General features: G+C 42.8%; 1 protein-coding gene across 2 annotated transcripts in view; it reads right to left on the reverse strand.

The window, feature by feature from the left end:
- pik3r3b (phosphoinositide-3-kinase, regulatory subunit 3b (gamma)) overlaps window positions 1-27872 on the reverse strand; it is a 542585-nt gene that overhangs the window by 456773 nt on the left and 57940 nt on the right. The window contains exon 1 of one of the 2 annotated variants that reach the window (XM_067990166.1): window positions 1480-1494. The exons of the other annotated variant lie outside the window; for it this stretch is intronic. Coding sequence (XP_067846267.1) covers window positions 1480-1489 — 10 coding nt within the window. The 5' untranslated portion in view covers window positions 1490-1494. Of the gene's footprint in view, window positions 1-1479; window positions 1495-27872 lie in introns of those variants that run through there. 2 annotated transcript variants of the gene reach the window in all.

Raw genomic sequence — 27872 nt, forward strand, 5'->3', positions numbered from 1 at the left:
ATCTTTTATACACCTCACAGCTGTTCAAAATACCTTTCATTTCAGTGGACAACAACAGCAACACAGAACTAATTAGCTGATTATAGCCCAAAGGAAAATTAATAACATCTCTAATCTCAGCTAATTAAATCCTCTGCTCAGTTCCAAATGCTAACGACCTACTTACAGGGCACAATAACATACAAGAACCTCTTACAAGCACTTGAGAGACTGAATTCCAGTGACTCTCTCAGGCCGTCTGTGCTTCTACAGGAAATCATTCACGGCAGATTGTCAAAATTGATATATTTCTCAGATGAATTTGAATGAATTCAACGTGGAATGTACTTAATATTTACAGCATTTATATAATATTTAAAATAATATTACAAGCTGAAAACACCACATGGGCCAATTTACAATGTGCAACACACTAGTCAGACACATCACTCTTTGCTGCCTCCGACCCCCTTCCAAAACAAATACAACTGTCATGACATTCTAATAGTGAGTGCTTGTGTGTTTTGAAAAGTATTCTTTGCTTTTCCTAGTACAGCATTTCTCAGTTTCATTGTGCTCTCTCTGGATCTAATGGGATCATGGTGCTCATGGAGTCTGGCATAAACACTCGTAATATGTTTTTGAAAGGTTTCAATGATCGGAAAGGTATGTTGTTATGCAGTTGTCCGTTATTATGTTACTCCAATATGTTATACCATTCCCACTTCCAATAGGTTTTCTACCTTTTGGGATGCCCAAACGTTGTCAGAGGGCAGCATAATGAGATAGAAACATGGTTTTAATTCACAGCTTTGTTTTGTTGTTGCTGAAAATTAATTGAAAACATAGGAACATAGGAATTGCTGGACGAAAAGAGACCAAGGTGCATCTAGTTCACCTTCAACCGTCCTGGTAGTCGCATGATACAATGAAAATGGAGTTGCTGACAAATCATAGTGATCAATCTCTATCAATTAGTCTACAACAGGCCCAGAAATGACATGCAGAAAATCATAGTGGTGGAGAGCTTTGGGAACCATGGGGTAAATTTTAACCCCACGATGGGGTGGGTTAGGGGCGAAGGGAAGGTAAAAATTGTAAAAAACTAAAACCCAACCCCAACTCATCTCCAACCTGCCCACTTCCAGTTTTTACAGAGGCGGGTCGAGGGGCGGGTGACCAACCTGCCCTCAGGAGGCGGGTGGGTCAGTGGGCCTCCATTCTGACAGCTTTTTTATTTTTAGCTCCTGGGGGCCGGGATTCCCAGACCTTCTGCTTCACGCCATGTAAAAGGAGGCAAGAAGGCCCAGCTCAGCAGGTAATTGTCTTTATAGCACTGCTTGTGGGCCAGGAGGAGCAGGAGTGTTTCCTCCAGGCCGATCAAGCTCACCTGCTACGATTCCACACATGTGATTGACCACCCTCCCTCCATAATCCCCGACCCCACAATGACCCCCGACCCCCCTATGACCCTCGACCCCACACCCATCTAAGACTTACCTGCTGGCATCTGCTCCCTGGCTCTTCTCCCGTCCGACTGGCAGCCAGCCTGTCAATCTGGCTGGCTTGTCGGGCGGGAAATCTACAAAAAAAAATTAAAAGATATCCTTACATCAAAATCATAAGGACTTCCGGCTTTTCTGTCAGGAATTCCCTCCGCCCGCCCTCTTCCCGGCTCCTGGTAAAAATTTACCATCATAGGTCCAAAGTCACCTTTTCCCTTCCAGGCATGCTACACTTACCACAGGTCATGTCTCAAATTATTCATATAACTCATATACTATATAAAAGAGTATAAAAGGTATTTTGAACATATAAAAAGAATACAAGACAGACCCCAATTGACACATGCCACCTGAATACAATTAACACTAATTGATATAAATCACATGATACAATTAACAGGTTCCCTTCTCTCTCTTTAAATAAAAAAAATAAACTTTATACATAGAATACAAACCAAAATTTCAAAAAACAGAAACTTCCATACTCTGAACAACTTATACTATTCAAAGCATTACATTGTGAGGCGACCCTTCTTCAGGACCCCTAATAATTTCATTGTACATGTTATTTCTTTTAGTAAAACAATCTGACAGTCGATGGCTTGAAACCACCCATTTAATTTTAGAGATTTCCTTTCCCTCCAGCATTTGTTTCAAGCCAGCAAGGTCAATCCATAATCTTTTATCACTCACATCTTTTGTAGAGTGTACATTAGATTAGATTGTCTGCATAACATTCAATGGGTATACTATCTTCAGTACTTCCATTGTACAGGATGTCAGTCAAAATATTTGCCAAAAGAATCCCATATCCCCTGTATCGACAAGAGCCAGAGTTTCAGCAGCCAGAGCGAGAGAGTACTTTTAACAACCCTTTTTAATTTTTAGCTTCCCGAGCTAAAGGACAACATTTCCCATTCTCACCCATAAGAAACACTATGAAACCAGCTGCACTAGAACACCCATCAGGAAGATTAGCCTGTGAAGCATCGCTAAAGATAACTAACTTCATTTTCTTTGGGTCACCTAAGTATGAGAACTTAAGTATACAGTAATCTATATTTAATATTTGTAATGTTTTATTTGCCCCTAAAACATTCCCTCCAACACATCAAAACTGGCATCTGATCTAGTCTGAGTGCACAACCAGTTCAACTGACCAATCTAGCTTCATAATTGCTCTGTCTCTTCTTTAGATATAACATCACCTTTCTGTGATGACCTAGTACGATTCACTGGGACGGGAGTAACACTCTCTAAATAGGACTGTTGATTTAAAGTTTTACCAGACCCACTCTGTTTAATATCTAAACCAATATATTTACAAATCCCACAGGCCTGACTCCCAATTTTAAATTCTACTCTAATCTTATAAATGATGAATTTTCAAATTCCGCAGCATCACCCATAAGGAATCATCAACATGCATCATGAAAATGCCTGAAAGTTTTCCGTTATGGTATCAATAAAACATTGTGGGATCTGCTTTTCATTGAACACAACATATTTTCAGCAAAACAGTTCTCACCGAAAAATACCATATCCTGGAAGCATCATTCAGGCCATAGACTCATTTGTTTAGTTTCCATAGTTTTCCTTCCGCATTTGCTGCCTCTTTAGGTGGTTTCAGAAACACTTCTCTCTGAAAAGTATCGCCCTGCAGAAATGCAGCTTTTATGTCAATTGACCTAAACTCCCATGAAAATGTTGCCAAAAGAGCCAAAGAGATTTTTAAGATTACCTTTCCGGCAGTGGGAAGATCTACTTGAACATCTGTATCACCCAGTTTCTCTTCAAAACCCCTAGCTCCCAACCTCGCTTTAGCCTTATGAGTCCCATCTGCTGGGGCTTTATGAGTACAAACCCATTTATGTGACAAAGCTGGTTGACTCTTACCTGTGACCTCAGAATAAACTCCAATTTTTTCCAACTATCTAACTCCTTTTGTTTTGCCTCTCATTCATTCATCCTCAAGTTTACTGGCAGCCACCAAAAATTCACAATCATGAGGTCTTCTGCTTCTAGTTCTGTTTTGTGACTGTTCTGTGGTCTTTCTTTCATTGTCTGGTCTAGTCAAGCTACATCCTTTACTTCCACTTCTATGTCTGCAGGGATGACCACTGCGAGATCTCCATCTTTCATCTCTAATTTGTGATCATTTTCTGACATGAGAGAGATTCACTTCCAGACTTCCTAAACGGGTACAGTAGCATAGTGGTTATGTTACTGGGCTAGTAATCCAGAGGCCTAGACTAAAATCCAGAGTCATGAGTTCAAATCCTGCCATGGCAGCTGGCAAATTTAAATACAATTAATTAATTAAAATTTAATTAATTAAATAAAAAAATCTGGAATTAAAATACCAGTATCAGTAATGATGGCCATGAAACTACCGGATTGTCGTAAAAACCCATCTGGTTCACTAATGCCCTTCAGGGAAGGAAACCTGCCGTCCTCACCCGGTCTGGCCGCGATGTGACTCCAGACCCACAGCAATGTGGTTGATTCTTAATCGCCCTCTGAAATGGCCAAGCAAGCCACTCAGTTGTAAAATCTCGCTACGAAAAGTCATAATAAGAATAAAACCGGACGGACCACCCGGCATCGGACCACGAGGCACCGGACATGACAACGGCAAAACACCAAGCCCAGTCGACCCTGCAAGGTCCTCCTTACTAACATCTGGGGACTTGTGCCAAAATTGGGAGAGCTGTCCCACAGACTAGTCAAGCAACAGCCTGACATAGCCATACTCACAGAATCATATCTTTCAGCCAACGTCCCAGACTCTTCCATCACCATCCCTGGGTATGTCCTGTCCCACCGGCAGGACAGACCCACCAGAGGTGGCAGTACAGTGATATACAGTCAGGAGGGAGTGGCCCTGGGAGTGCTCAACATTGACTCTGGACCCCATGAAATCTCATGGCATCAGGTCAAACATGGGCAAGGAAACCTCCTGCTGATTACCACCTACCGTCCTCCCTCAGCTGATGAATCAGTCCTCCTCCATGTTGAGCACCACTTGGAGGAAGCACTGAGGGTAGCAAGGGCACAAAATGTACTCTGGGTGGGGGACTTCAATGTCCATCACCAAGAGTGGCTCAGTAGCACCACTACTGACCGAGCTGGCCGAGACCTGAAGGACATAGCTGCCAGACTGGGCCTGCGGCAGGTGGTGAGCGAACCAACACGAGGAAAAAACTTACTTGACCTTGTCCTCACCAATCTACCTGTCGCAAATGCATCTGTCCATGACAGTATTGGTAGGAGTGACCACCGCACAGTCCTCGTGGAGATGAAGTCCCGTCTTCGCACTGAGGACACCATCCAACGTGTTGTGTGGCACTACCACCGTGTTAAATGGGATAGATTCAGAACAGATCTAGCAGCTCAAAACTGGGCATCCATGAGGCGCTGTGGGCCATCAGCAGCAGCAGAATTGTATTCCAGCACAATCTGTAACCTCATGGCCCGGCATATTCCTCACTCTACCATTACCAACAAGCCAGGGGATCAACCCTGGTTCAGTGAGGAGTATAGAAGAGCATGCCAGGAGCAGCACCAGGCGTACCTAAAAATGAGGTGCCAACCTGGTGAAGCTACAACTCAGGACTACATGCATGCTAAACAGCGGAAGCAACATGCTATGGACAGAGCTAAGCGATTCCACAACCAACGGATCAGATCAAAGCTCTGCAGTCCTGCCACATCCAGTCGTGAATGGTGGTGGACAATTAAACAACTAACAGGAGGAGGAGGCTCTGCAAACATCCCCATTCTCAATGATGGCGGAGTCCAGCAGATGAGTGCAAAAGACAAGGCTGAAGCGTTTGCAACCATCTTCAGCCAGAAGTGCCGAGTGGATGATCCATCTCAGCTTCCTCCCGATATCCCCACCATCACGGAAGCCAGTCTTCGGCCAATTCGATTCACTCCACGTGATATCAAGAAACGGCTGAGTGCACTGGATACAGCAAAGGCTATGGGCCCCGACAACATCCCAGCTGTAGTGCTGAAGACTTGTGCTCCAGAACTAGCTGCACCTCTAGCCAAGCTGTTCCAGTACAGCTACAACACTGGCATCTACCCGACAATGTGGAAAATTGCCCAGGTATGTCCTGTCCACAAAAAGCAGGACAAATCCAATCCGGCCAATTACCGCCCCATCAGTCTACTCTCAATCATCAGCAAAGTGATGGAAGGTGTCGTCGACAGTGCTATCAAGCGGCACTTACTCACCAATAACCTGCTCACCGATGCTCAGTTTGGGTTCCGCCAGGACCACTCGGCTCCAGACCTCATTACAGCCTTGGTCCAAACATGGACAAAAGAGCTGAATTCCAGAGGTGAGGTGAGGTGACATCAAGGCAGCATTTGACTGAGTGTGGCACCAAGGAGCCCTACTAAAATTGAAGTCAATGGGAATCAGGGGGAAAACTGTCCAGTGGCTGGAGTCATACCTAGCACAAAGGATGATGGTAGTGGTTGTTGGAGGCCAATCATCTCAGCCCCAGGGCATTGCTGCAGGAGTTCCTCAGGGCAGTGTCCTAGGCCCAACCATCTTCAGCTGCTTCATCAATGACCTTCCCTCCATCATAAGGTCAGAAATGGGGATGTTCGCTGATGACTGCACAGTGTTCAGTTCCATTCGCAACCCCTCAGATAATGAAACAGTCCGAGCCTGCATGCAGCAAGACCTGGACAACATCCAGGCTTGGGCTCATAAGTGGCAAGTAACATTCGCGCCAGATAAGTGCCAGGCAATGACCATCTCCAACAAGAGAGAGTCTAACCACCTCCCCTTGACATTCAACGGCATTACCATCGCCGAATCCCCCACCATCAACATCCTGGGGGTCACCATTGACCAGAAACTTAACTGGACCAGCCATATAAATACTGTGGCTACGAGAGCAGGTCAGAGGCTGGGTATTCTGCGGCGAGTGACTCACCTCCTGACTCCCCAAAGCCTTTCCACCATTTACAAGGCACAAGTCAGGAGTGTGATGGAATACTCTCCACTTGCCTGGATGAGTGCAGCTCCAACAACACTCAAGAAGCTCGACACCATCCAAGATAAAGCAGCCCGCTTGATTGGCACCCCATCCACCACCCTAAACATTCACTCCCTTCACCACCAGCGCACTGTGGCTGCAGTGTGTACCATCCACAGGATGCACTGCAGCAACTCGCCAAGGCTTCTTCGACAGCACCTCCCAAACCCGCGACCTCTACCACCTAGAAGGACAAGAGCAGCAGGCGCATGGGAACAACACCACCTGCACGTTCCCCTCCAAGTCACACACCATCCCGACTTGGAAATATATCGCCGTTCCTTCATTGTCGCTGGGTCAAAATCCTGGAACTCCCTTCCTAACAGCACTGTGGGAGAACCGTCACCACACGGACTGCAGCGGTTGAAGAAGGCGGCTCACCACCACCTTCTCGAGGGCAATTAGGGATGGGCAATAAATGCTGGCCTCGCCAGCGACGCCCACATTCTGTAAACGAATAAAAAAAAACTTGGACTCAGCTTTCGTACTTTCCATTCTTTTACCCCATTCTGCTTGTCCATGGACCTCGCTTCATGGCCATCATCCTGAACGTTCCACCAAAATTTAAACCTACCAGTAGCTTTGCCTACATGTTCCAAAATTGTTGCATCCCTCCATTCTTTAGTCCCTTCTGGAACATACGGCACCCATCTACCCACTTTGGGTACTTGTTCTGTCGATGTGATAGCTCTGTCACATGTTTCTTGATTACTGACATTATCACTGTCCAGCCCTTGATCTACCTCAATCTGTTCCTCAGGATCCTCATCAAAAATATCATGAACATCTGAGGCACAAGATGCCTCGTTTACTTCTATCAACTGCTCAGAGTCTGAGATTTCAATAATTAATTCCAATTAATCACAAGGATGAACCCTAACAGTTTGATTGCCATGTTGGACAATTACTGTCTTACCATCATGACCTATTGCCTTACCAGAGCCTTTCCATTCCCTATGACCCTCTCTTTTATAATATACCAAATCTCCTGAATTGAACTCTGCCTCAGATGGTCTAATACGATGCCTCAGTGCTCTACGAATTTTCTCGGATACCACCCATCCTTCGGGGTTAAAATTCCCCCTGATAGGCAAGAAATAAAGTTCTTTTATTTAAAAATAACTTTTGGTTCCATTTTACAATTTAGAAATTTACGAGCACATCACTGAAAAAACAGGCCGTCTAGTCCAACATCGTGCTGCATGTTTCAGCCTTACTCTCCAGCACCTTCTGCATTGAAAGAAAGACTTGTATTTATAAGGTGCCTTATCACATCCCTCTGAAACATCTTCACAATCAATTAATGTGTACACCATTCTCACCTCCGGTATTCTTTGTTTACAGAAATCCTGACTGAAATGGAAAATTTCACAAAGGATTCCAAAGATAGTATCTGAATAATCTCAGTTCCATATGTGTTATTTCTGAACACACTCAGCAGGTCCTGTGTATTCAGTACCTCAGGGTCAACACACTAAAGCAACAAAGTACAAGGAGCAAGTGCCACCATCAGAACTTTATTTACAAAAAAACAAATGGTTACAAAAAATTATGACCTTTAAACCATTCCTTTTAATTTCTACCTTTCTGTTGATTAAACAAAAACATTTCAAAAACATATTGAATTACAGCAAGTCTACAGCACAGAAACAGGCCATTCGGCCCAACTGGTCTATGTTGGCGTTTATGCGCCACACGAGCCTCCTCCCACCCCTCTTCTTCTAACCCTATTAGCATACCTTTCTATTCCTTTCTCCCTCATGTGTTTATCTAGCTTCCCCTTAAGTGCTTCCATGCTAGTCGCCTCAACTACTCCTTGTGGTAGAGAGTTCCACATTCTTACCACTCTCTGGGTAAAGAAGTTTTTCCTGAATTCCCTATTGGATTTATTAGCAACTGTCTTATATTTATGACCTCTAGTTTTGGACTCCCCCACAAGTGGAAACATTTTATCTACGTCTACCCTATCAAACCCTTTTAAGATCTTAAAGACCTTTATCAGGTCACCCCTCAGCCTTCTCTTTTCTAGAGAAAAGAGCCCCAGCCTGTTCAGCCTTTCCTGGTAAGTATATCCTCTCAGTTCTGGTATCATCCTTGTGAATCTTTTTTGCACCTTCTCCAATGCTTCTATATCCTTTTCATAATATGGAGACCAGATATCATAGTATCATAGCAGGTACAGCACAGGAGGCGGGCATTCGGCCCATTGTGCCTGTGCTGGGCTCTTTGACAGAGCTATTCAATTAGCCCCATTCCCCTGCTCTTTCCCCATAGCCCTGTAAATTTTTCCCCTCAAGTATTTATCTAATTCCCTTTTGAAAGTTACTATTGAACCTGCTTCCACCACCCTTTCAGGCAGTGCATTCCAGATCATTACAACTCGCTGTGTAAAAAAATGTTTCCTCATGTCACCTCTGGGTCTTTTGTCAATCACCTTAAATCTGTGTCCTCTGGTTACTGACCCTTCTGCCGCTGGCAACAGTTTCTCCCTATTTGCTCTTTCAAAACCGTTCATAGCCTTGAGCACCTCTATCACATCTCCCCTTAACCTTCTCAATGCTGAAGTAATCACTGTGAAAATTAGAAAAAGTCACTTTCAGAGACTTTGCAATTGCTTTTTTATTGCAGCCCAGGTCTATTTTATCCATAAAAAGCAGGATAAATCTAACCCGGTCAATTACTGCCTCATCAGCCTCCTCCTAATCATAATAAAAGTGATGAAGAAGTCATTTTCAGTGCCATCAAGCGACACTTACACACCAATAACCTGCTTGATGATGTTCAGCATGGCTTCCGCCAAAAGCACACAGCTCCAGAAGTTAGACAACCTTGATCCACATATGCACACAAGAGCTGAATGTAAGATGGATGGTGATTGCAGTTGTCCTCAACATACAACTGAGTATGCACCAGCTGCTGCATCAATGACCTTCCTCTGATCATTATAAGGCAAGGAATGGAGTAGTTTGTTGATAATTCCAGAGTGTTCAGTTTCATTCACAACTCCTCTGATTGCTTAGTCCCCCATCATACACATTTTGGGGTTCACCACTGACCAAAAGCTTAACTGAATCAGCCATAGCAACACCACGGCAACAGAGCAAGGGAAAGGTTGGGTACTCAGTGATAAATGTAAAACCTCCTCACCCTTAAATGCTTCTCCAACATCTACAAGACTCCATTAAGGAGGGTGACTGAATACTGACCTGATTGGGTGTAACAACCTTCCAGAAGCCCAAAACCATCCAGGTCAAAGCAGTCTGCTCCATTGGTAACCCTGCCGCTGGACTCAATATCCACCCCATCCACCAATGACACACTGTAGCTTCAGTATGCACTAACTCACCAAGCTCATTTCAATAGCACCTCCTAACCCTGCGACATCTAGCACCAAGAAGGACAAGAGCAGCAATTACCCACTCTCCTTCCCATGGCACATTCTCGTGCAACCGCAGGAGATGCAACACCTCCCCTTTCACCTCCTCCCTTCCACTGTCCAGGGCCCCAAACGCGCCTTCCAGATGAAATAGCCATTTACTTGTCCTTCTTTCAACTTAGTATACTCTATTCACTGCTCATGATGCGGTCTCCTCTACACTGGGGAGACCAAACGCAGATTGGGTGATTACTTTGCTGAACACCTCTGCTTAGTCCGCAAGTGTGACCCTGATCATCCAGTCGCTTGCCATTTTAATTCTCCGTCCCATTCCCACTCTGACCTCTCTATCCTCGGCCTCTTACACTGTTCCAGTGAAACTCAATGGAAACTCGAGGAACAGCACCTCATCTTTCGATTATGCACTTTACAACTTTCTGGATTCAACGCTGATTTTAATAACTTCAGATCATAACCACTGCACCCATTTTTGGGGACAGCAGGTGCTGGTAATGGTTCTGCTGTTGCCATTTACAGTGCCTCTAGACCCATCTTTTGTTTCTTGTCCCATTACCACCCGCCTTGCCTTGCACCGTCATCCCTTTTGTCATTTAATCACTCCTGCCATCCACTCTATCGAACACCTTCCCTTTTGTTCTTTCCTCCCCTCCCCTTCCTCCGCCCACCCCTTTCCCTGGCTCTGTACTTGCTTAAAAACTGTTTAATCTTCACTTCTTCCAGTGCTGACGAAAGGTCATTGACCTGAAACGTTAACTCGTTTCTTTCTCCATGGATGCTGCCTGACTTGCTGAGTGTTTCCAGCATTTACTGTTTTTATGTAAGAGCAGCAATATAATGGGAACAACTTCATCTTTAATTCCCCTTCAAGTCACACATCTTTCTGACGGACATATATCGCTGTTCCTTCATTGTCAAAACCCTGGAATTGCCAACCTAACACCACAATGAAAGCGGCATCACTACAAGTAATGCAGCAGTTTAAGAACAAGGCCCATCACCACCTTCTCAGGGGAACCAGGGATCGATAATAAATGTGGCCTTGCTAGCATCATCCTGTGAACAAATAAAAAAAGCAGGCATTTTTGCAAGAGAAGAGAGCAAAATTGAAAGAGAGTGAAATTCTGAGCTGTATCCTCTAGTGCTGGTTATAGAACAGCATTAATAGATGTAAACAATTTTACAACACCAAGTTATAGTCCAACAAATTTATTTTAAATTCCACAAGCTTTCGGAGGCTTCCTCCTTCCTCAGGTGAATGGTGTGGAAAAATGTTTCCACACCATTCACCTGAGGAAGGAGGAAGCCTCCGAAAGCTTGTGGAATTTAAAATAAATTTGTTGGACTATAACTTGGTGTTGTAAAATTGTTTACAATTGTCAACCCCAGTCCATCACCGGCATCTCCACATCAAGGCTAGCATTAATAGAGGCCTGGGAGCTGGTTGTCCTCTTGTTGGGGATGTTGCACATTTTTAGCTTGTCACTAGAGAGGAAAACAGGAGACGATATAAACTTTTTAAGAATGGAGTTTAGATGGTGATGTTAACTCTTTAAGCATCTGATTGTAGATTTCTCCAAAAAGAGTGAAACAAACAATACTGAATCTCAGATATGTAGCCGATAGCAAGCACCTCAAAGATAACACTTTAATATAGTCAACTTATATAATTAAGAAATGTACCAATTAATTATATGCTGAAAATTAAGGAGACGAAATGCAATATAGGGGCATATCTTCCAAATAGCACTGGCCCCATAGGAACACTTAAGGCATTTATACTAAATTCCTCTCTGTGTTTTATTAATACAGGCATCAATCAGTTTAAAATAAATATGTTAACACTCGCTCTAAAAAGTACAACTTTGTATAAGTACCGTAACAGTGCCGGTTGGAAAATATACCGCAGATTTTTGCTACCAGGATACATCTTTCATATTGCTGTTAAAAAATGAATTTGAATGTTACAGCTGTCTGAGTGTGTTACACCACATTCCCATCGATTACTGACGAATCTTTCAATCCCTGCTTGTTGCAAATGCCTCACTCTCTGCTCATTGACCATTTATTTAAATGTTTTATCTCATTTCCCATGTCTGTGTGAAGTCTGCATTCATTTGCTTCATTGTTTGCTGTTTATACTGAACAAAAGGCTTTTGCTTTAATTTGACCCAAAGAAACCAATGTGCAAGTGAGGGAGCATTACATTCAACTTTCCACTCATTCAGAGGTATTCAGTTTCCTGTTTTAATAGAAATTAATTGAAGCAGCGTTACATAGATTGTGAATATGCTACAAAATCAAGGCCACGGCTGCAGGCACACAACATTTACAGTCTGTGCAGTAAGTGTCCCTTTCCCTGAGCTTTGCGTAACATCCATATGAAGAAATGGACGGTTGCTTTGTCAAGTGTGGCTCAAGCTCATGTTAAACTATGTGAAATTCCAGTCATGAGATGCAGAGTGCAGGCAGAAAACAATGCATTGAATCATTTCGAGGAAATTGGAAGCTGTGCTTGCTTCATTCTTTATTTAAACATGTAGTTAGCAAAGCTGGGGGGCGGGGGATGGTGGGGGTGGAAATCAACTGTGCAGACAATACAAAGATCCTGGCATCTTTGACCTTTTGTTACTTTAACCCTTAAGGCACTGTTGACAATTCACTTGTTTCAAAAGCCCTCATCCTGTGAGGGGACCACAGAGTGTGTCAGAGTTGCAATGTGAGTGGAATACAGAGTGTGTCGGAGTTGCAATGTGAGTGGACTACAGAGTGTGTCGGAGTTGCAATGTGAGTGGACTATAGAGTGTGTCGGAGTTGCAATTTGAGTGGACTATAGAGTGTGTCGGAGTTGCAATGTGAGTGGACTATAGAGTGTGTCGGAGTTGCAATGTGAGTGGAATACAGAGTGTGTCGGAGTTGCAATGTGAGTGGACTACAGAGTGTGTCGGAGTTGCAATGTGAGTGGACTACAGAGTGTGTCGGAGTTGCAATGTGAGTGGACTACAGAGTGTGTCGGAGTTGCAATGTGAGGGGACTACAGAGTGTGTCGGAGTTGCAATGTGAGTGGACTACAGAGTGTGTCGGAGTTGCAATGTGAGTGGACTACAGAGTGTGTCGGAGTTGCAATGTGAGTGGACTACAGAGTGTGTCGGAGTTGCAATGTGAGTGGACTATAGAGTGTGTCAGAGTTGCAATGTGAGTGGACTACAGAGTGTGTCGGAGTTGCAATGTGAGTGGACTACAGAGTGTGTCAGAGTTGCAATGTGAGTGGACTACAGAGTGTGTCAGAGTTGCAATGTGAGTGGAATACAGAGTGTGTCGGAGTTGCAATGTGAGTGGACTATAGAGTGTGTCGGAGTTGCAATGTGAGTGGACTATAGAGTGTGTCAGAGTTGCAATGTGAGTGGACTACAGAGTGTGTCGGAGTTGCAATGTGAGTGGACTATAGAGTGTGTCAGAGTTGCAATGTGAGTGGACTACAGAGTGTGTCGGAGTTGCAATGTGAGTGGACTACAGAGTGTGTCAGAGTTGCAATGTGAGTGGACTACAGAGTGTGTCGGAGTTGCAATGTGAGTGGACTATAGAGTGTGTGGGAGTTGCAATGTGAGGGAGCTACAGAATATGTTGAAATTGCAATGTGAGTGGACTACAGAGTGTGTCGGAGTTGCAATGTGAGTGGAATACAGAGTGTGTCGGAGTTGCAATGTGAGTGGACTATAGAGTGTGTCGGAGTTGCAATGTGAGTGGACTATAGAGTGTGTCAGAGTTGCAATGTGAGTGGACTACAGAGTGTGTCGGAGTTGCAATGTGAGTGGACTACAGAGTGTGTCGGAGTTGCAATGTGAGTGGACTATAGAGTGTGTCGGAGTTGCAATGTGAGTGGACTACAGAGTGTGTCGGAGTTGCAATGTGAGTGGACTACAGAGTGTGTCGGAGTTGCAATGTGAGTGGACTATAGAGTGTGTCGGAGTTGCAATGTGAGTGGAATACAGAGTGTGTCGGAGTTGCAATGTGAGTGGACTATAGAGTGTGTGGGAGTTGCAATGTGAGTGGACTATAGAGTGTGTCGGAGTTGCAATGTGAGTGGACTACAGAGTGTGTGGGAGTTGCAATGTGAGTGGACTATAGAGTGTGTCGGAGTTGCAATGTGAGTGGACTATAGAGTGTGTCGGAGTTGCAATGTGAGTGGACTATAGAGTGTGTCGGAGTTGCAATGTTGCAATGTGAGGAGACTACAGAGAGTGTTGGAGTTGCAATGTGAGGGGACACACTCTGCAATGTGAGGGGAGTACAGAGAGCGTTGGTGTTGTAAAGTGAGGGAACCACAGAATATGTTGGAGTTGCAATGTGAGGGGACTACAGAGTGTATTGGAATTGCAATGTTGCAATGTGAGGGGACTACAGAGTGTGTTGGATTTGCAATGTGAGGGGCCGGCAGATTGTGTGCTACCATGGCTGAATAGGCATGTGGCTCACCATCACAATTTTGCACACACACTGAGCACCCAGTCCCGCTGAGCTGTTTGGCTTTTTCCTTGGCACTTCCCCCTTCCCTAGGAGTATATAAAATTGGACAAGGAGTTACACAAAGGCTATTCTCACATATGTCCTGATGCCCAGTTGCACAGCAAATGTCTGGGAACATTTGACGACCTTTTCAACTAGAGATGGTGTACTACCAGTCTATATAAACGTGAGCCACTGGAGTTAAAAAAAACAGACAGTCTTCCATAGATGTCCTCAACAAGCTTTGTTACTATGATTGGTCATAGATCATGGGGTAGATTTTGACTTTTCACAATAGTGTAAAACAGGTGATAGCGAATCAGCAGCCCATTGTACATCGCTCCCGATTTTTATTTCCACAACACCCACAATGGAAATAAAAATTGTGAGAGGTGTAAACATAGAAACAGAGAAAAATAGGAGCAGGAGTAGGCCATTCGGCCCTTCGAGCCTGCTCCGCCATTCAGTATGATCATGGCTGATCCTCTATCTCAATACAATATTCCCGCTCTCTCCCCATTCCCCTTGATGCCTTTTGTATCTAGAAATCTATGTAGCTCCTTCTTAAATATATTCAGTGACTTGGCCTCCACAGCCTTCTGTGGTAGAGAATTCCACAGGTTCACCACCCTCTGAGTGAAGAAATTTCTCCTCATCTCAGTCCTAAATGTCCTACCCCGTATCCTGAGACTGTGACCCCTCGTTCTGGAGCCCCCCCGCCAGGGGAAACATCCTCCCTGCATCCAGTCTGTCTAGCCCTGTCAGAATTTTATATGTTTCAAAGAGATCCCCTCTCATTCTTCTAAACTCGAGTGAATACAGGCCTAGTCGACCCAATCTCTCCTCATACGACAGTCCTGCCATCCCAGGAATCAGTCTGGTGAACCTTCGCTGTATTCCCTCTATGGCAAGTATATCCTTTCTTAGGTAAGGAGACCAAAACTGCACACAATACTCCAGGTGTGGTCTCACCAAGGCCCTGTATAACTGCAGTAAGACATCCTTGCTCCTGTGCTCAAATCCTCTTGCAATGAAGGCCAACATACCATTTGCCTTCCTAAATGCTTGCTGCACCTGCACCTTTGCTTTCAGTGACTGGTGTACAAGGACACCCAGGTCCCTTTGTACATCAACATTTCCCAATCTATCACCATTTAGATAATATTCTGCCTTTCTGTTTTTCCTTCCAAAGTTGATAACTTCACATTTATCCACATTATACAGCATCTGCCATGTATTTGCCCACTCACTCAACTTGTCTAAATCGCCTTGAAGCCTCTTTGCATCCTCCTCACAACTCACGATCCCACCTAGTTTTGTGTCATCAGCAAACTTGGAAATATTACATTTGGTTCCCTCAGCCAAATCATTGATATATATTGTGAATAGCTGGGGCCCAAGCACTGATCCCTGCGATACCCCACTAGTCATTGCCTGCCACCCCGAAAAAGACCCATTTATTCCTACTCCCTCTTTCCTGTCTGTTAACCAATTTTCAATCCATGCCAGTATATTACCCCCAATCCCATGTGCTTTAATTTTGCACGCGAACCTCTTATGTTGGACTTTATCAAAGGCCTTCTGAAAAACTAAATAAACCACATCCACTGGTTCTCCTTTATCTATTCTACCAGTTACATCCTCAAAAAACTCCAGTAGATTTGTCAAATATGATTTCCCTTTCATAAATCCATGTTGACTTTGTCCAATCCCGTTGATATTTTCGAAGTGTCCTGTTATCACATCCTTTATAATAGATTATAGCATTTTCCCTACTACGGATGTTAGGCTAACCGGTCTGTAGTTCCCTGTTTTCTCTCTCCCTCTTTTTTTAAATAGTGGGGTGACATTTGTCACCCTCCAATCTGCAGGAAGTGTTTGGAAGATGACAAAACGGGCTGCCGACTTGCTATCACCCATTTTACACTTTTGCACAAAGTCACGGTCTACAGATATGTGTCATAACATAAGTGCTACACCATGTTGTATTTTATTTACATAGATTGTCAAACTTGGCCACGTTTGATCTTTTCTATGAAGTCTAATTCCAAAGAATGAACTTGAATTTATATAATGTGCTTCCTATCCTCACGATGTCCCACAGCACATTCACAGCCAATATTTTTTTATATTTGTTCATGGGATGTGGGCGTCGCTGGTGAGGCCAGCATTTATTGCCCATCCCTAATTGCCCTTGAGAAGGTGGTGGTGAGCCGCCTTCTTGAACCGCTGCAGTCTGTGTGGTGAAGGTTCTCCCACAGTGCTGTTAGGAAGGGAGTTCCAGGATTTTGACCCAGCGATGATGAAGGAATGGCGATATATTTCCAAGTCGGGATGGTGTGTGACTTGAAGGGGAACGTGCAGGTGGTGTTGTTCCCATGTGCCTGCAGCCCTTGTCCTTCTAAGTGGTAGAGGTCGATGGTTTGGGAGGTGCTGTCGAAGAAACCTTGGCGAGTTGCTGCAGTGCATCCTGTGGATGGTACACACTGCAGCCACTGTGCGCCAGTGGTGAAGGGAGTGAATGTTTAGGGTGGTGGATGGGGTGCCAATCAAATGGGCTGCTTTGTCCTGGATGGTGTCGAGCTTCTTGAGAGTTGTTGGAGCTGCACTCATCCAGGCAAGTGGACAGTATTCCATCACACTCCTGACTTGTGCCTTGTAGATGGTGGAAAGGCTTTGGGGAGTCAGGAGGTGAGTCACTCGCCGCAGAATACCCAGCCTCTGACCTGCTCTTGTAGCCACAGTATTTATATGGCGGGTCCAGTTAAGTTTCTGGTCAATGGTAACCCCGAGGATGTTGATGGTGGGGGATTCGGCGATGGTAATGCCGTTGAATGTCAAGGGGAGGTGGTTAGACACTCTCTTTTTGGAGATAGTCATTGCCTGGCACTTGTCTGGCACAAATGTTACTTGCCACTTATGAGCCCAAGCCTGGATGTTGTCCAGGTCTTGCTGCATGCGGGCATGGACTGCTTCATTATCTGAGGGGTTGCGAATGGAACTGAACACTGTGCAGTCATCAGCGAACATCCCCATTTCTGACCTTATGATGGAGGGAAGGTCATTGATGAAGCAGCTGAAGATGGGTGGGCCGAGGACACTGCCCTGAGGAACTCCTGCAGCAATGTCTTAAAGAACTTTTGAAGTGTAGTCACTGTTGTAATACAGGGAATTGTAAACAATTTTACAACACCAAGTTATAGTCCAGCAATTTTATTTTAAATTCACAAGCTTTCGGAGGCTACCTCCTTCCTCAGGTGAACGATGCGGCAATACAGGGAAACATGGCAACTAATTTGCAGCAAGGTCCCACAGAAACCAAAGAGAGAAATGACCAGATAATCTGATTTAAATGATGTTGGTTGAGCGATAAACGTTGGCCAGGACATAACAAGACTTTCCTTGCTCTCCTTCGAACAGTGCCATGGGATCTTTTATTTCTACGTTTTATAACTTCTAAATAAGTGTTAGCCTTATCCAGTGGTACTAACAGCTACAAACAACAACAGGTCATTTTACCGTTATGATCGTTCGAGACATGGAACAATATGAAGAAATCGTACAGTGGTGCCAACAGGTTAGTCACAGATGTCCCTTAATACAGCCCATACTTCAACATTATGTTAACTCAGAATATGATGGCAAACCAGCTTTCTGCTGATTTTTCCTCGTATCAAAATAAGGAAGGAAATGCATCAAAGAAAGAATATATTGTACGTCAGAAGACTACCTATTGAAGGATGCTAGTTAATCAATGCAGGTCACAGCACTATGGAGTATCTGAACCAGATGTTGGAAGTACTGCTTAACTAAGTTCATCAATTCCAACTATATCCTTGGGGATACCTAGAGGATAATGGGTCAACATAATATATTTGGCTGTAACCATCAGCAGTAAATTTTAATTTGGCAGCACTGAGTTCTGCAAAAGCTATTCTACAGCTGTTGAAATAAGTTTTGTAAAGACGCCAAAATCATTTTAAGATCTAAAATTCCCAAACGATTATAGCTTGTATTCCAGTATGGAGATTTAATGCCAATTAGAATTCATCCATAATGTTTTGCTTAATTTGGAATGATATTATAAAGCTGTTGAGGTCTCATATTAATTGTTCTCCATGAACTTGTTATGACATTGAGTTCATAGCAGAGTAAGAATCCATACCAATTAGTTACATTTCAACAACTTTAAAATGTCTTTTAACACAAAAATAATTTTCTCCATTCCTTCAATGCTGGCCTCCTGTGCATCTCGCACTCCCTTCGCCCCACTATTAGTGGCCGTGCCATCAGCTATCGAGGCCCTTAGCTCTGGAATGCCCTCCCTAAACCTCTTTGCCTCTCCGTCTCTCTCTCCACCTTTAAGCCCTTAAAACCCACCTCTTTGACCAAGCTTTGTGATTCCCCCACCCCAATATTTCTTTCTTTGGCTCGGCATCCATTTTTGTCTGATTATGCTTCTGTGAAGCACTTTGGGACATTTTTCTGCATTAAAAGGTGCCATACAAATGCATGCTGTTGTTTGTCATCCTCATTTCTAGTCTCTTGTAATGATCACCCTGAACTCTGGCAGCACCAGGCAGTTGTAGCTATCTTTACGTTCTCCAGTGACCTTGTCCTTTATGTTTTTTTGTAACTTATCTGCTTGTTTAGCCTGCTATACAGATGTAAATGATACACAAGTAAGGGAAAACAATTACTTTTTTAGACACCAAAGTTCATCAGCCTGTCCCTGTGGTGAAGTTTAAAACATAAAAATGTTCATTTAAAATCTGTCCAATTTTCACAAAGCCCAATGTTTTTACCAGTCGAGTCCTATCTGAGAAAAAGCGGCTCACCCATCCCCAGCTGTGTCTCATTTATATGGCTGTGCAAATAGCTTAAATTTAATAGTTTACTTTAATTTATTCACTGGCATCATTTGGGACTATGCTCACTGCAGTTCCTGATTCTCAAAAGACACAATATTATTGCAGATGTGCAGAGTTGAATGTTAGCATTAGGAATAAGCCAAACTTAAACATGTTCTAAGACATCCAATAATAACATTGAAAAAAAACCTGTCAAAAAACACCAATTGCAATGTGGGGCATCCATGCATATGTGGGGTTTACCAATATGAAACAATAGGCTTGAATTTCCATGGGTGGTTTTCTGGGGTTTCCGTGGATCTTTACCAAAGTTTGGGCAGACAATGGGGAGAACCTCAGTGGAACTTCAACCCCATTGTATTTTGCAGTGGTCATAGCCGCACAATTTTCTAATGTCACAAAACAAAAATATAGCAATTGCACGTGCAGGAACTCCCTCACTTATACAACTGCACTTTGACACCCTTCAACTCAAAACTGACCTGCAGATGTAAAGGCTTGGATTGCCTCAGTCAGGATAGGACTTCATCGGAGATTCCCCAACACTGACGGATTTCATTCCATTGTCAATGCAACAAGAGTAAGGGCAAAGAGAGAAAGAATCCATCAGGAAGATGTCTTGTTACCTTCTCACTGAAGTGTCTATCAGGCCATCTTATTGTGACAGTGGTCATCGTATTGCATTTTAACGTAAGACCAATGAGCACTTGCCCCACAATCAATAAATCCAGTATAGGAGCTCTGTAGAGTGGCAACTTGCAAAATTGCTTTTTAAAATTACAAATTGGCTTTTATTTTACGGGATACAATGCCTTTAAAGTACAACATCTACATCTTCAGAAATTAGGACAAATTAATGAATAGCTAGTTTGCAATATTAGGAAGCACTCAAGTACTCTAAAAATTATGCAGAGGGCTACTGACATAATAACATCCTGCATTTATATAGCACTAGCGCATTATGGCTGCAGTAAGTACTATCTATAGGGTGCACTGCAGCAACTTGCCAAGCTTATTTCGACACCACTCCCAGCCCAGTGACCACTTGCACCAAGAAGACAAGAGCAGCAACATTATGAGAACTCTATCACCTCCACGTTCCTTCTGAAGTCACAAAGCATCCTGACTTGGACATGTATCATTGTTCCTGCATTGTTGTTGGGTCAGCATCCTAGAATTCCCTATCTAACATCATTGTGAAAGCACCATCACCTCAAGGAGAAGGCCACCATCGTCTTCATAAGGCAACTGGGGATGGGTAATAAATACAACTTTGCCAGCATCATCAAAATCCAAAATTCATTTGAAGTAGAATATGTCCCAAGGCACTTTACAGAAGGGTTAAAAAAAATGGGACTAGACAAGGAACTGGATACTGAGCCATGATGGGAGACATAGGAGGGATAATCAAAGGCTTTGTTGAAAATATAGATTCTAAAGGGGCTTTTTATAGGTGGAGAGTCTAGAGGAAAAGCAGAAGAGGTTTGGGAGAGGGTTCCAGATGGTAGGGCAGAGGTAGTTGAAGGCTGTGACACCAATGTTGAGGCAAAGGGAAGTGGGATGCATATAAGGCCAGAGCTGGAAAACCGAGGGAACGGCTATACGGCTGGAGAAGGTTGCAGAGATAGCGTGGGCTGAGGCCATGGAGGGATCTGAAGACCAGTTTTAGAGTCTTAAATTTAAGTGCTGCAGAACAGTATAGGTCAGTGAGGACGAGGGTGATGGGCGAGTGGGACAAAGTAGCCTTGGTAATTGATAGGGTTTGAAGTTCAATTCTGGGTCAAACAGGAAAGCAATGGTTTGCACGGTCTGGTTCAACCTGAGCGAGTGGCCAGGGAGGGGGATGGAGTCAGTGGCAAGGGAGCAGAGTTCATGGTCAGGGCCAACAACAATGGTCTTCCTAATGTTAAGGCAGTCTGACATCAAGGTTGTGAAAGTGAGAAAAATGGTGGAGGCAGGGTTGGGTGGCGATGGCATATGTATGGAAACCTGTCGATGATATCACCAAGGGACGGCACATAGAAGAGGAAGGGAAAGGGGCCAAGGATAGATCATTGGGAGATTCTGGAGCTGACTGTGGAGAGGCAAGAAGGGAAGTGATGGCTACATTTAGATAGGTAGGAGCGGAACCACACAAGAGCAAATTCATGGAGTTGGACCACGGGAGAGGTGAAGGAGGAAGAGGCATGATCAACCATATCAAATGCTGTGGAGAGGTCGAAAAGGACAAGGAGGGATAACACAGCAGGTTCCCAAACACAGGGTATGTAATTTGTGACTTTGGTCAGGGTAACCTTGGTGCGGTGACAGAGATTTTATTTTAGAATCTGAGCCTATTCTTTTGATATCAATTTTACTGCTCACTGTATGGGTGACTCACCCAAATGAAGATTGAACCTGTTAAATCACTTGTGTGAACAAAAACCATGGTCAGTAGCAGCACATGTCATTTGAAAACTGATTTAACAAAGTGCTCAGGAGTCTGTTTGCAAAAAGATGCACATCATTAGAGCAAACATTGCTGGTGACTGGAGCTCCAGGCAACCTTTCACTTTTGCGAAGGGCGGCCAGGCAGGACATGCTGCAGTGCTCAAATTAAAAGCAGAAGCAAAATAAAAAGTGATTTTTTTTAAAGTGAGAATAGTGGGACATCAATCACCCTTTTCACCTGTTGGGGTGGGATTGGGGGAGACAACTAGTAAGCCTGAAATCCATCACAATTTTTGTCTGTAAATTTTAGGTTAAAGAGGAATAGTAATTAGAACCAAGTTGCTCAGCTCTGCACTAGTGAGTTGCCTGCCAGACTCACAAGAGATTTGTCATTGCCTCAATCACAAATGAGAACTCTTTCATATTCTTGTCACCAGCCAATAAAACCATTTCACTGAACATAACCTACTTATTAGAAAATACATCAATTTATGGGAGCTTCAATACGTTTGTGGTCTTATCTCAGTAAAATGCATGGCCACTGCCACCACAGGAGGGTCAAATGTTTAATTTTTAGTGCAGACACTGTTTAATTTTAATGCGGAAGCAGCAGCCTCTTGGCCTGTCACATTAGTCTGGTTTTAATTGATACGATCGCTCATGTTGCTTCGAGAATGCAAATCAATTTTTTTGGACTTACATACTTGGTCATATTCGGTTGTGCTTCAAACATGCGACTAAGAGAAACATTAAATGTGCTTCATAACATTCATCTCTAATTGAAAAAACCCTATTTGGAACAGTTTGAATAGCTACACATGGGCTAAATCCATCTCTGGGCACCCTGGGGATTTACACTGGACACATTTTTACGTTTTGCAGTTTTAAACTCTTCCAGAAGAGATTTTTTTTTAATGAATTTGTGTTCATCCAGGTGAGGGATATATAAAGTGATGGGAAATGGAACATTTTACCATTTCAAGCACTCAACGTCAGCATCAAGCACTTCCAGGTCAGTTGTAGGATAGCACGATTTTGAGCACAACTCTCACTATTCTGTTCCAAGAAAACATTTTAACCAGAAGAACTTCAGAAGAGTTGCCCCTACAGCAGCAGTGTGACATTTCCATTTTCCACACCAACCATCCTTGTAATGCGAGTGAGGTTGCCAGCTTCGTGCCAAAGAATCAGGGAGGTTTCGTGCTGGGAGCTTGTATCCACCAGAAATTGATTTCAGACTGCCAAAACTGAGTCCACGTAGCACCCTTAGCCAGCAGAGGAATAGTCTCAACCCACCAGGCTGAGCTAGAGTGAAACCTACGTCCCAGAGGGGAAAGGATAGTTTGCTATCCCACTGGTTCACCAACCAAAAGAAGTGACAATCATTTTATCACCAAATATTTGTATCTGGTTTAAAACAATACTGGGTGACTTTTTAAATTGCCAATCCATTTAGTGGACTGTTATACTTTGGGCTTTCAAACACCATTTTCTCACTCATACATTCTCCATAAATGGATCATGAATTAATTTAAAGTTGGCACTAAGTATTATATAGAAAGGATTCAAGCTCCACATAAGACATTGGATAGGTTATCAATATTATAGAAATAATGGTTGGAGTATTTTGATGCTCTGCTATTCAATTCACTGGCACGTTGAGTAAATGTTATATCAAAATAAATCATGCTAAAGGCACCTCGGGCCAGAATATCATTACTCCAGCAACTTTTTCTCCAATTTGTCTCATTGAGTTCAACGTCAGCTGCTGAAAATTGATCATGCCACTCCGAATGGCCTCATAGTTTCCAAATTTTATATATATATATATAAAATTGTGATTTAAACAGTTATAATTTGTTGTGAAAAAATTCAGTGGAGATAAGGGAAGTCACATCTGTTTCATCTGCTTTACACAGAATTTCTATAGATGGACGCTGAATGTGTTCTCAATGTCAAGCTGTGCAAATCGACGCAATTTCAAATCTGTCCGTATCTAAAGCGACTGCAGGTCCACTTAAATGCTTTGCTAATATGATGTGTGGTTTCTTCACTTCTGTTGCAGCTGTACAGTGATAAACCAGATGGCTTCAATCCCTGCTGAGGTGATAGGGAAACAAGCCATTAAGGGAAACAAGCCATTAACCTTCTAAGATGACTTATTTGACAACAGCAATTCAAAGTCACAGCTCTACAGGTAATTGCCACAGTTGCAAAGTGCCAATGTTTTAATTAAAATTTCTATATCAGAGCAATTGCATGTGATGAGCACATTTATCCAATTTGCCCTTTTGTTTTCTGTTAATAGCTGCTATAAAATATGTTCTTACGTCAATAACCCTCTGCCAAATGAACAATTTAAAGATTAACTACAGAAATCTTATATTGCATTCCATTTTTTAATGTGTAAAAATCCAACATAATCAGTCACGGTTCAATAAATATAATAGAAAACATTTCCCAGTTGTTATACTAAATGTTCTAGTAGAAAAGATAATTTGTGATGGTCATGGTAGTGGAGTGCATTAATGCACTGATCCTCTGCAGGCAAAGCAGAGAGGGCTTTATTCTCCATCAGCTCCAGTTAGACCTGATCTCGCATTGACATTGGACTCCAAAAGTGGGAAAATATTTAATTTCTCAGTACTCTCATATCTAATCAGGATGAGAACATTTTTTTTAATTCCAAAAGAAAAGAATGTAGACAATAACTAAACTGCAGTCATAAGAATTTACAGAGTGAAGAAAAGCTCTACAGACCATCTTCTTCGACAGACCTTGTGCAGTTTACTCCATCATAGACTACCCTTATTTAATCTCTTGATGGAAAATCTGCATAAATACATTCTGGTCTTCAAAAATAATCAAGCATAACTCCTGAATACTTATTCATCTACACACCTCCCCTGTTTGTCCCTGGCCTGTTGCCCGCCACACTTAACACTCCACACAGCTCCAGCAGTGCTTGAATTGTGTCCTGCAGTGCCTCTGATCATCTCAGTCTATAGCTATTCTCCAATCTATTCAGCACCTTTTTGAAAGAGTTAATCAAAATAACATCAACTGCATCTGCTGAGAGTCTGTTCTCCATCTCGATTTCAGGTATTAACTTGGCTCAATGTTAACATTCTTGTCTCTGAGTCAGAAGATTATGGGTTCAAGCCTCGTTCAAGATTTGAACACATAATCTAGGCTGGCATTGCAGTACTGAGGGAGTGCTGTTATAAAACACTGGTTAAGCCCCAGCTGGAGTACTGTGTCCAATTCTGGGTACCACATTTTAGGAAGGATGTCAAGGCCTTAGAGAGGGTCCAGAGTAGATTTATTAGAATGATACCAGGGATGAAAGACTTCAGTTATGTGGAGAGACTAGTGAAACTGGGGATGTTCTTCTTAGATCAGTGAATTTAAAATAAAATTGCTGGACTATAACTTGGTGTTGTAAAATTGTTTACAATAGATCAGAGAAGGTTAAGGGGAGATTTGATAGAGGTGTTCAAAATCATGAAGGGTTTTGATAGAGTAAATAAGGATAAACTGTTTCAGTGGCAGAAGGGTCGGTAACCAGAGCACACAGATTTAAGATAATTGGCAAAAGAACCAGAGGTGACGTGAGGAATAAAATGTTTACGCAGTGAGTTTTTATGATCTGGAATGCACTGCCTGAAAGGATGGTAGATGCAGATTCAATTATAAGTTTCAAAATGGAATTGGATAAATACTTGAAGTGGAAAAATTTGCAGGGCTATAGGGAAAGAGCAGGGGAGGGGGACTAATTGGCTAGCTCTTTCAAAGAGCCGGCACAGGCACGATGGGCCAAATGGCCTCCTTCTGTGCTGTATCATTCTATGATTCTAGGTTAAGCTATTCTACAATCCTGCTCCTACCTATTCAGCACCTTTTTGAAAGAGTTAATCAAACCGTCTGTTTACATGGACGTAAAAGATCACGTGGCACCATTCAAAGAAGAGCAAGGAATTTTCCCATTGTCTTGGCTAACATTCATCCCTCACCAACACCGCCAAAACAGATTAACTAGTCATTCATCTCATTACTGTTTGTGGGACTTTGCTGTGTGCATACTGGCCTATAAAAATAATCATTAAATAACCACTGAGTTACTTTTGTTTTATAGGCAAAGATTTTAAAGACAAAAATAATCAAGCATAACTCCTGAATACTTATTCATCTACATACCGCCCCTGTTTGTCCCTGGCCTATTGCCCGCCACACTTAACACTCCACACAGCTCCAGCAGTGCTTGAACCATTGTGTCCTGCAGTGCCTCTGATCATCTCAGTCTATAGATATTCTCCAATCCTGCTCCTACCTATTCAGCACCTTTTTGAAAGAGTTAATCAAAATTAAAAGTAAAACAAAAGTAACTCAGTGGTTATGAAGGACTTTGAGATGTCCTGAGGATGTGAAAGATGCTATGTAAATGCAAGTTCTTTCTTCCTAAGGAGGCTGGGACTTTGCAAATTTCTACTCCTGTTTGAGGCTTGTTATTTTTAAACCTATGTCTGCCGGCTGCGCACCCTTAGTTAAAATAAAACAACCTCCTTACTTTTTTGCTTCTCAGCACTTCAAAGACCTGACTCATGTCTCCTCTCAATTCCCTTTCCTCCAATGAAAACAAGTTCAACTCTTCAAGTTCAGAGCTGAAATCTCGGAATCACCGTTCTCTGAACACTCCAGCATATATAATTTTCTTTTTTTTATATTCATTCCATAGATGTTATTGGTAGTTTATCTACAGAACAACTTTTCTGCAAGGAAACGATATAATGGGGGAAGGGAGGGGAGGATGACTAAGGTCATTATTGCTCCTTCTGCTCCTTTTCGAATTTCAAAGCCATCCAGGTCTTCTCAAGATTGAAGTGTGTAAGAATGGATTATAATAACCAAATATATTTGCTATATATATATGTGTCAAATCGCATTTAAAGCATTCAATTCCAGTTCTATTTTATATTCATTCTTTTTTCCTGCAGCTGAAAGAAAGTACATTCCCCTTAATGCTGTAAGCTGCACATCATCTAAATCACAATTATGACATATGGCAAGAGGCTGTCTAAGAGTTCAAAATGTGGCAAAATGTTCCATTCTCCAAAGCTGCCATTCCTTACCTTAATGAGCACAAGTGCACATAAAATGCTGAGCATAAATATTAAAATAAAGGTTAAACTTTAAAAAGCATAAAACATGTCAGTACTCAACTTGTGTCAGGAATCATCAGCTAATGGTAGCACGATTTAAATGAATTCAGGAACACATTACAACTGCCATTTGAAAGAGGAACATTTGACCAAATGTCTTAAATCAGAAAGAAACTTCAGTTGATTTTGTTTCAGCCAAGTTTCTCCTTTGATAAGTCGGAAATAAGTATCTCTCATTATTAAGGACTCAAAGATCTTGTTCAATTACAATACTGAAGTCCCGAGAGTCAGTTAGTCTCAAATGTAGCTCTATCCGACCTAAAAATGGCTTAGTAATCAAATTAATTTATTTAATAAACTATGGACATCAATCAAATACACTGAGGACAGCTGAAAACTTTTCAAGACTTATGCTTCCCTCAGCCAGTCCCAGCTGAGAGCTGTTGATCACGTCTTTCGATTGTTTGATATGAAACATTTACCTGAAACATCTCGCAGCGTTGAAAGCGCTGATGTAGCTGTGTCGAGCCCCTGCTTTCATGGATGTGATAATTTGAATTATCTACGTGCTGAAAGTCATTGCCAGGCTGAAAGCCACACACTTCTGTAGATTCACAACAGGTGGTAAGGATCAAGCTTCCAGCCATTTACACATGGAAAAGATTTATAAACCCAACTGACAACCACTGCTGACCACATTCAAAACGCAAAGGTCAACAGTAGATCTACAAAGAAATCAATATTCTTAGAATCTAAGGGCAGGAGTGTCAACTTCATGGGGGTATGAAATGGGCGCTATCAGATCAACCGCCCCATTTTCCTTTCCATTCACTGCCACCATTTTACACCCCCACCAAAGTTGAAAGTTCTGGTCTAAGCCTTCACGCATTGAATTATTTGTAAACACTGTAAACAAACACCACGGTAGTGTAGTGGTTATGTTGTGGACTAGTAACCCGAGGCCTGGACTA

The sequence above is a fragment of the Heptranchias perlo genome, chromosome 9 (assembly GCF_035084215.1).
Source record: "Heptranchias perlo isolate sHepPer1 chromosome 9, sHepPer1.hap1, whole genome shotgun sequence".
In the NCBI taxonomy this organism is placed as follows: Eukaryota; Metazoa; Chordata; class Chondrichthyes; order Hexanchiformes; family Hexanchidae; genus Heptranchias; species Heptranchias perlo.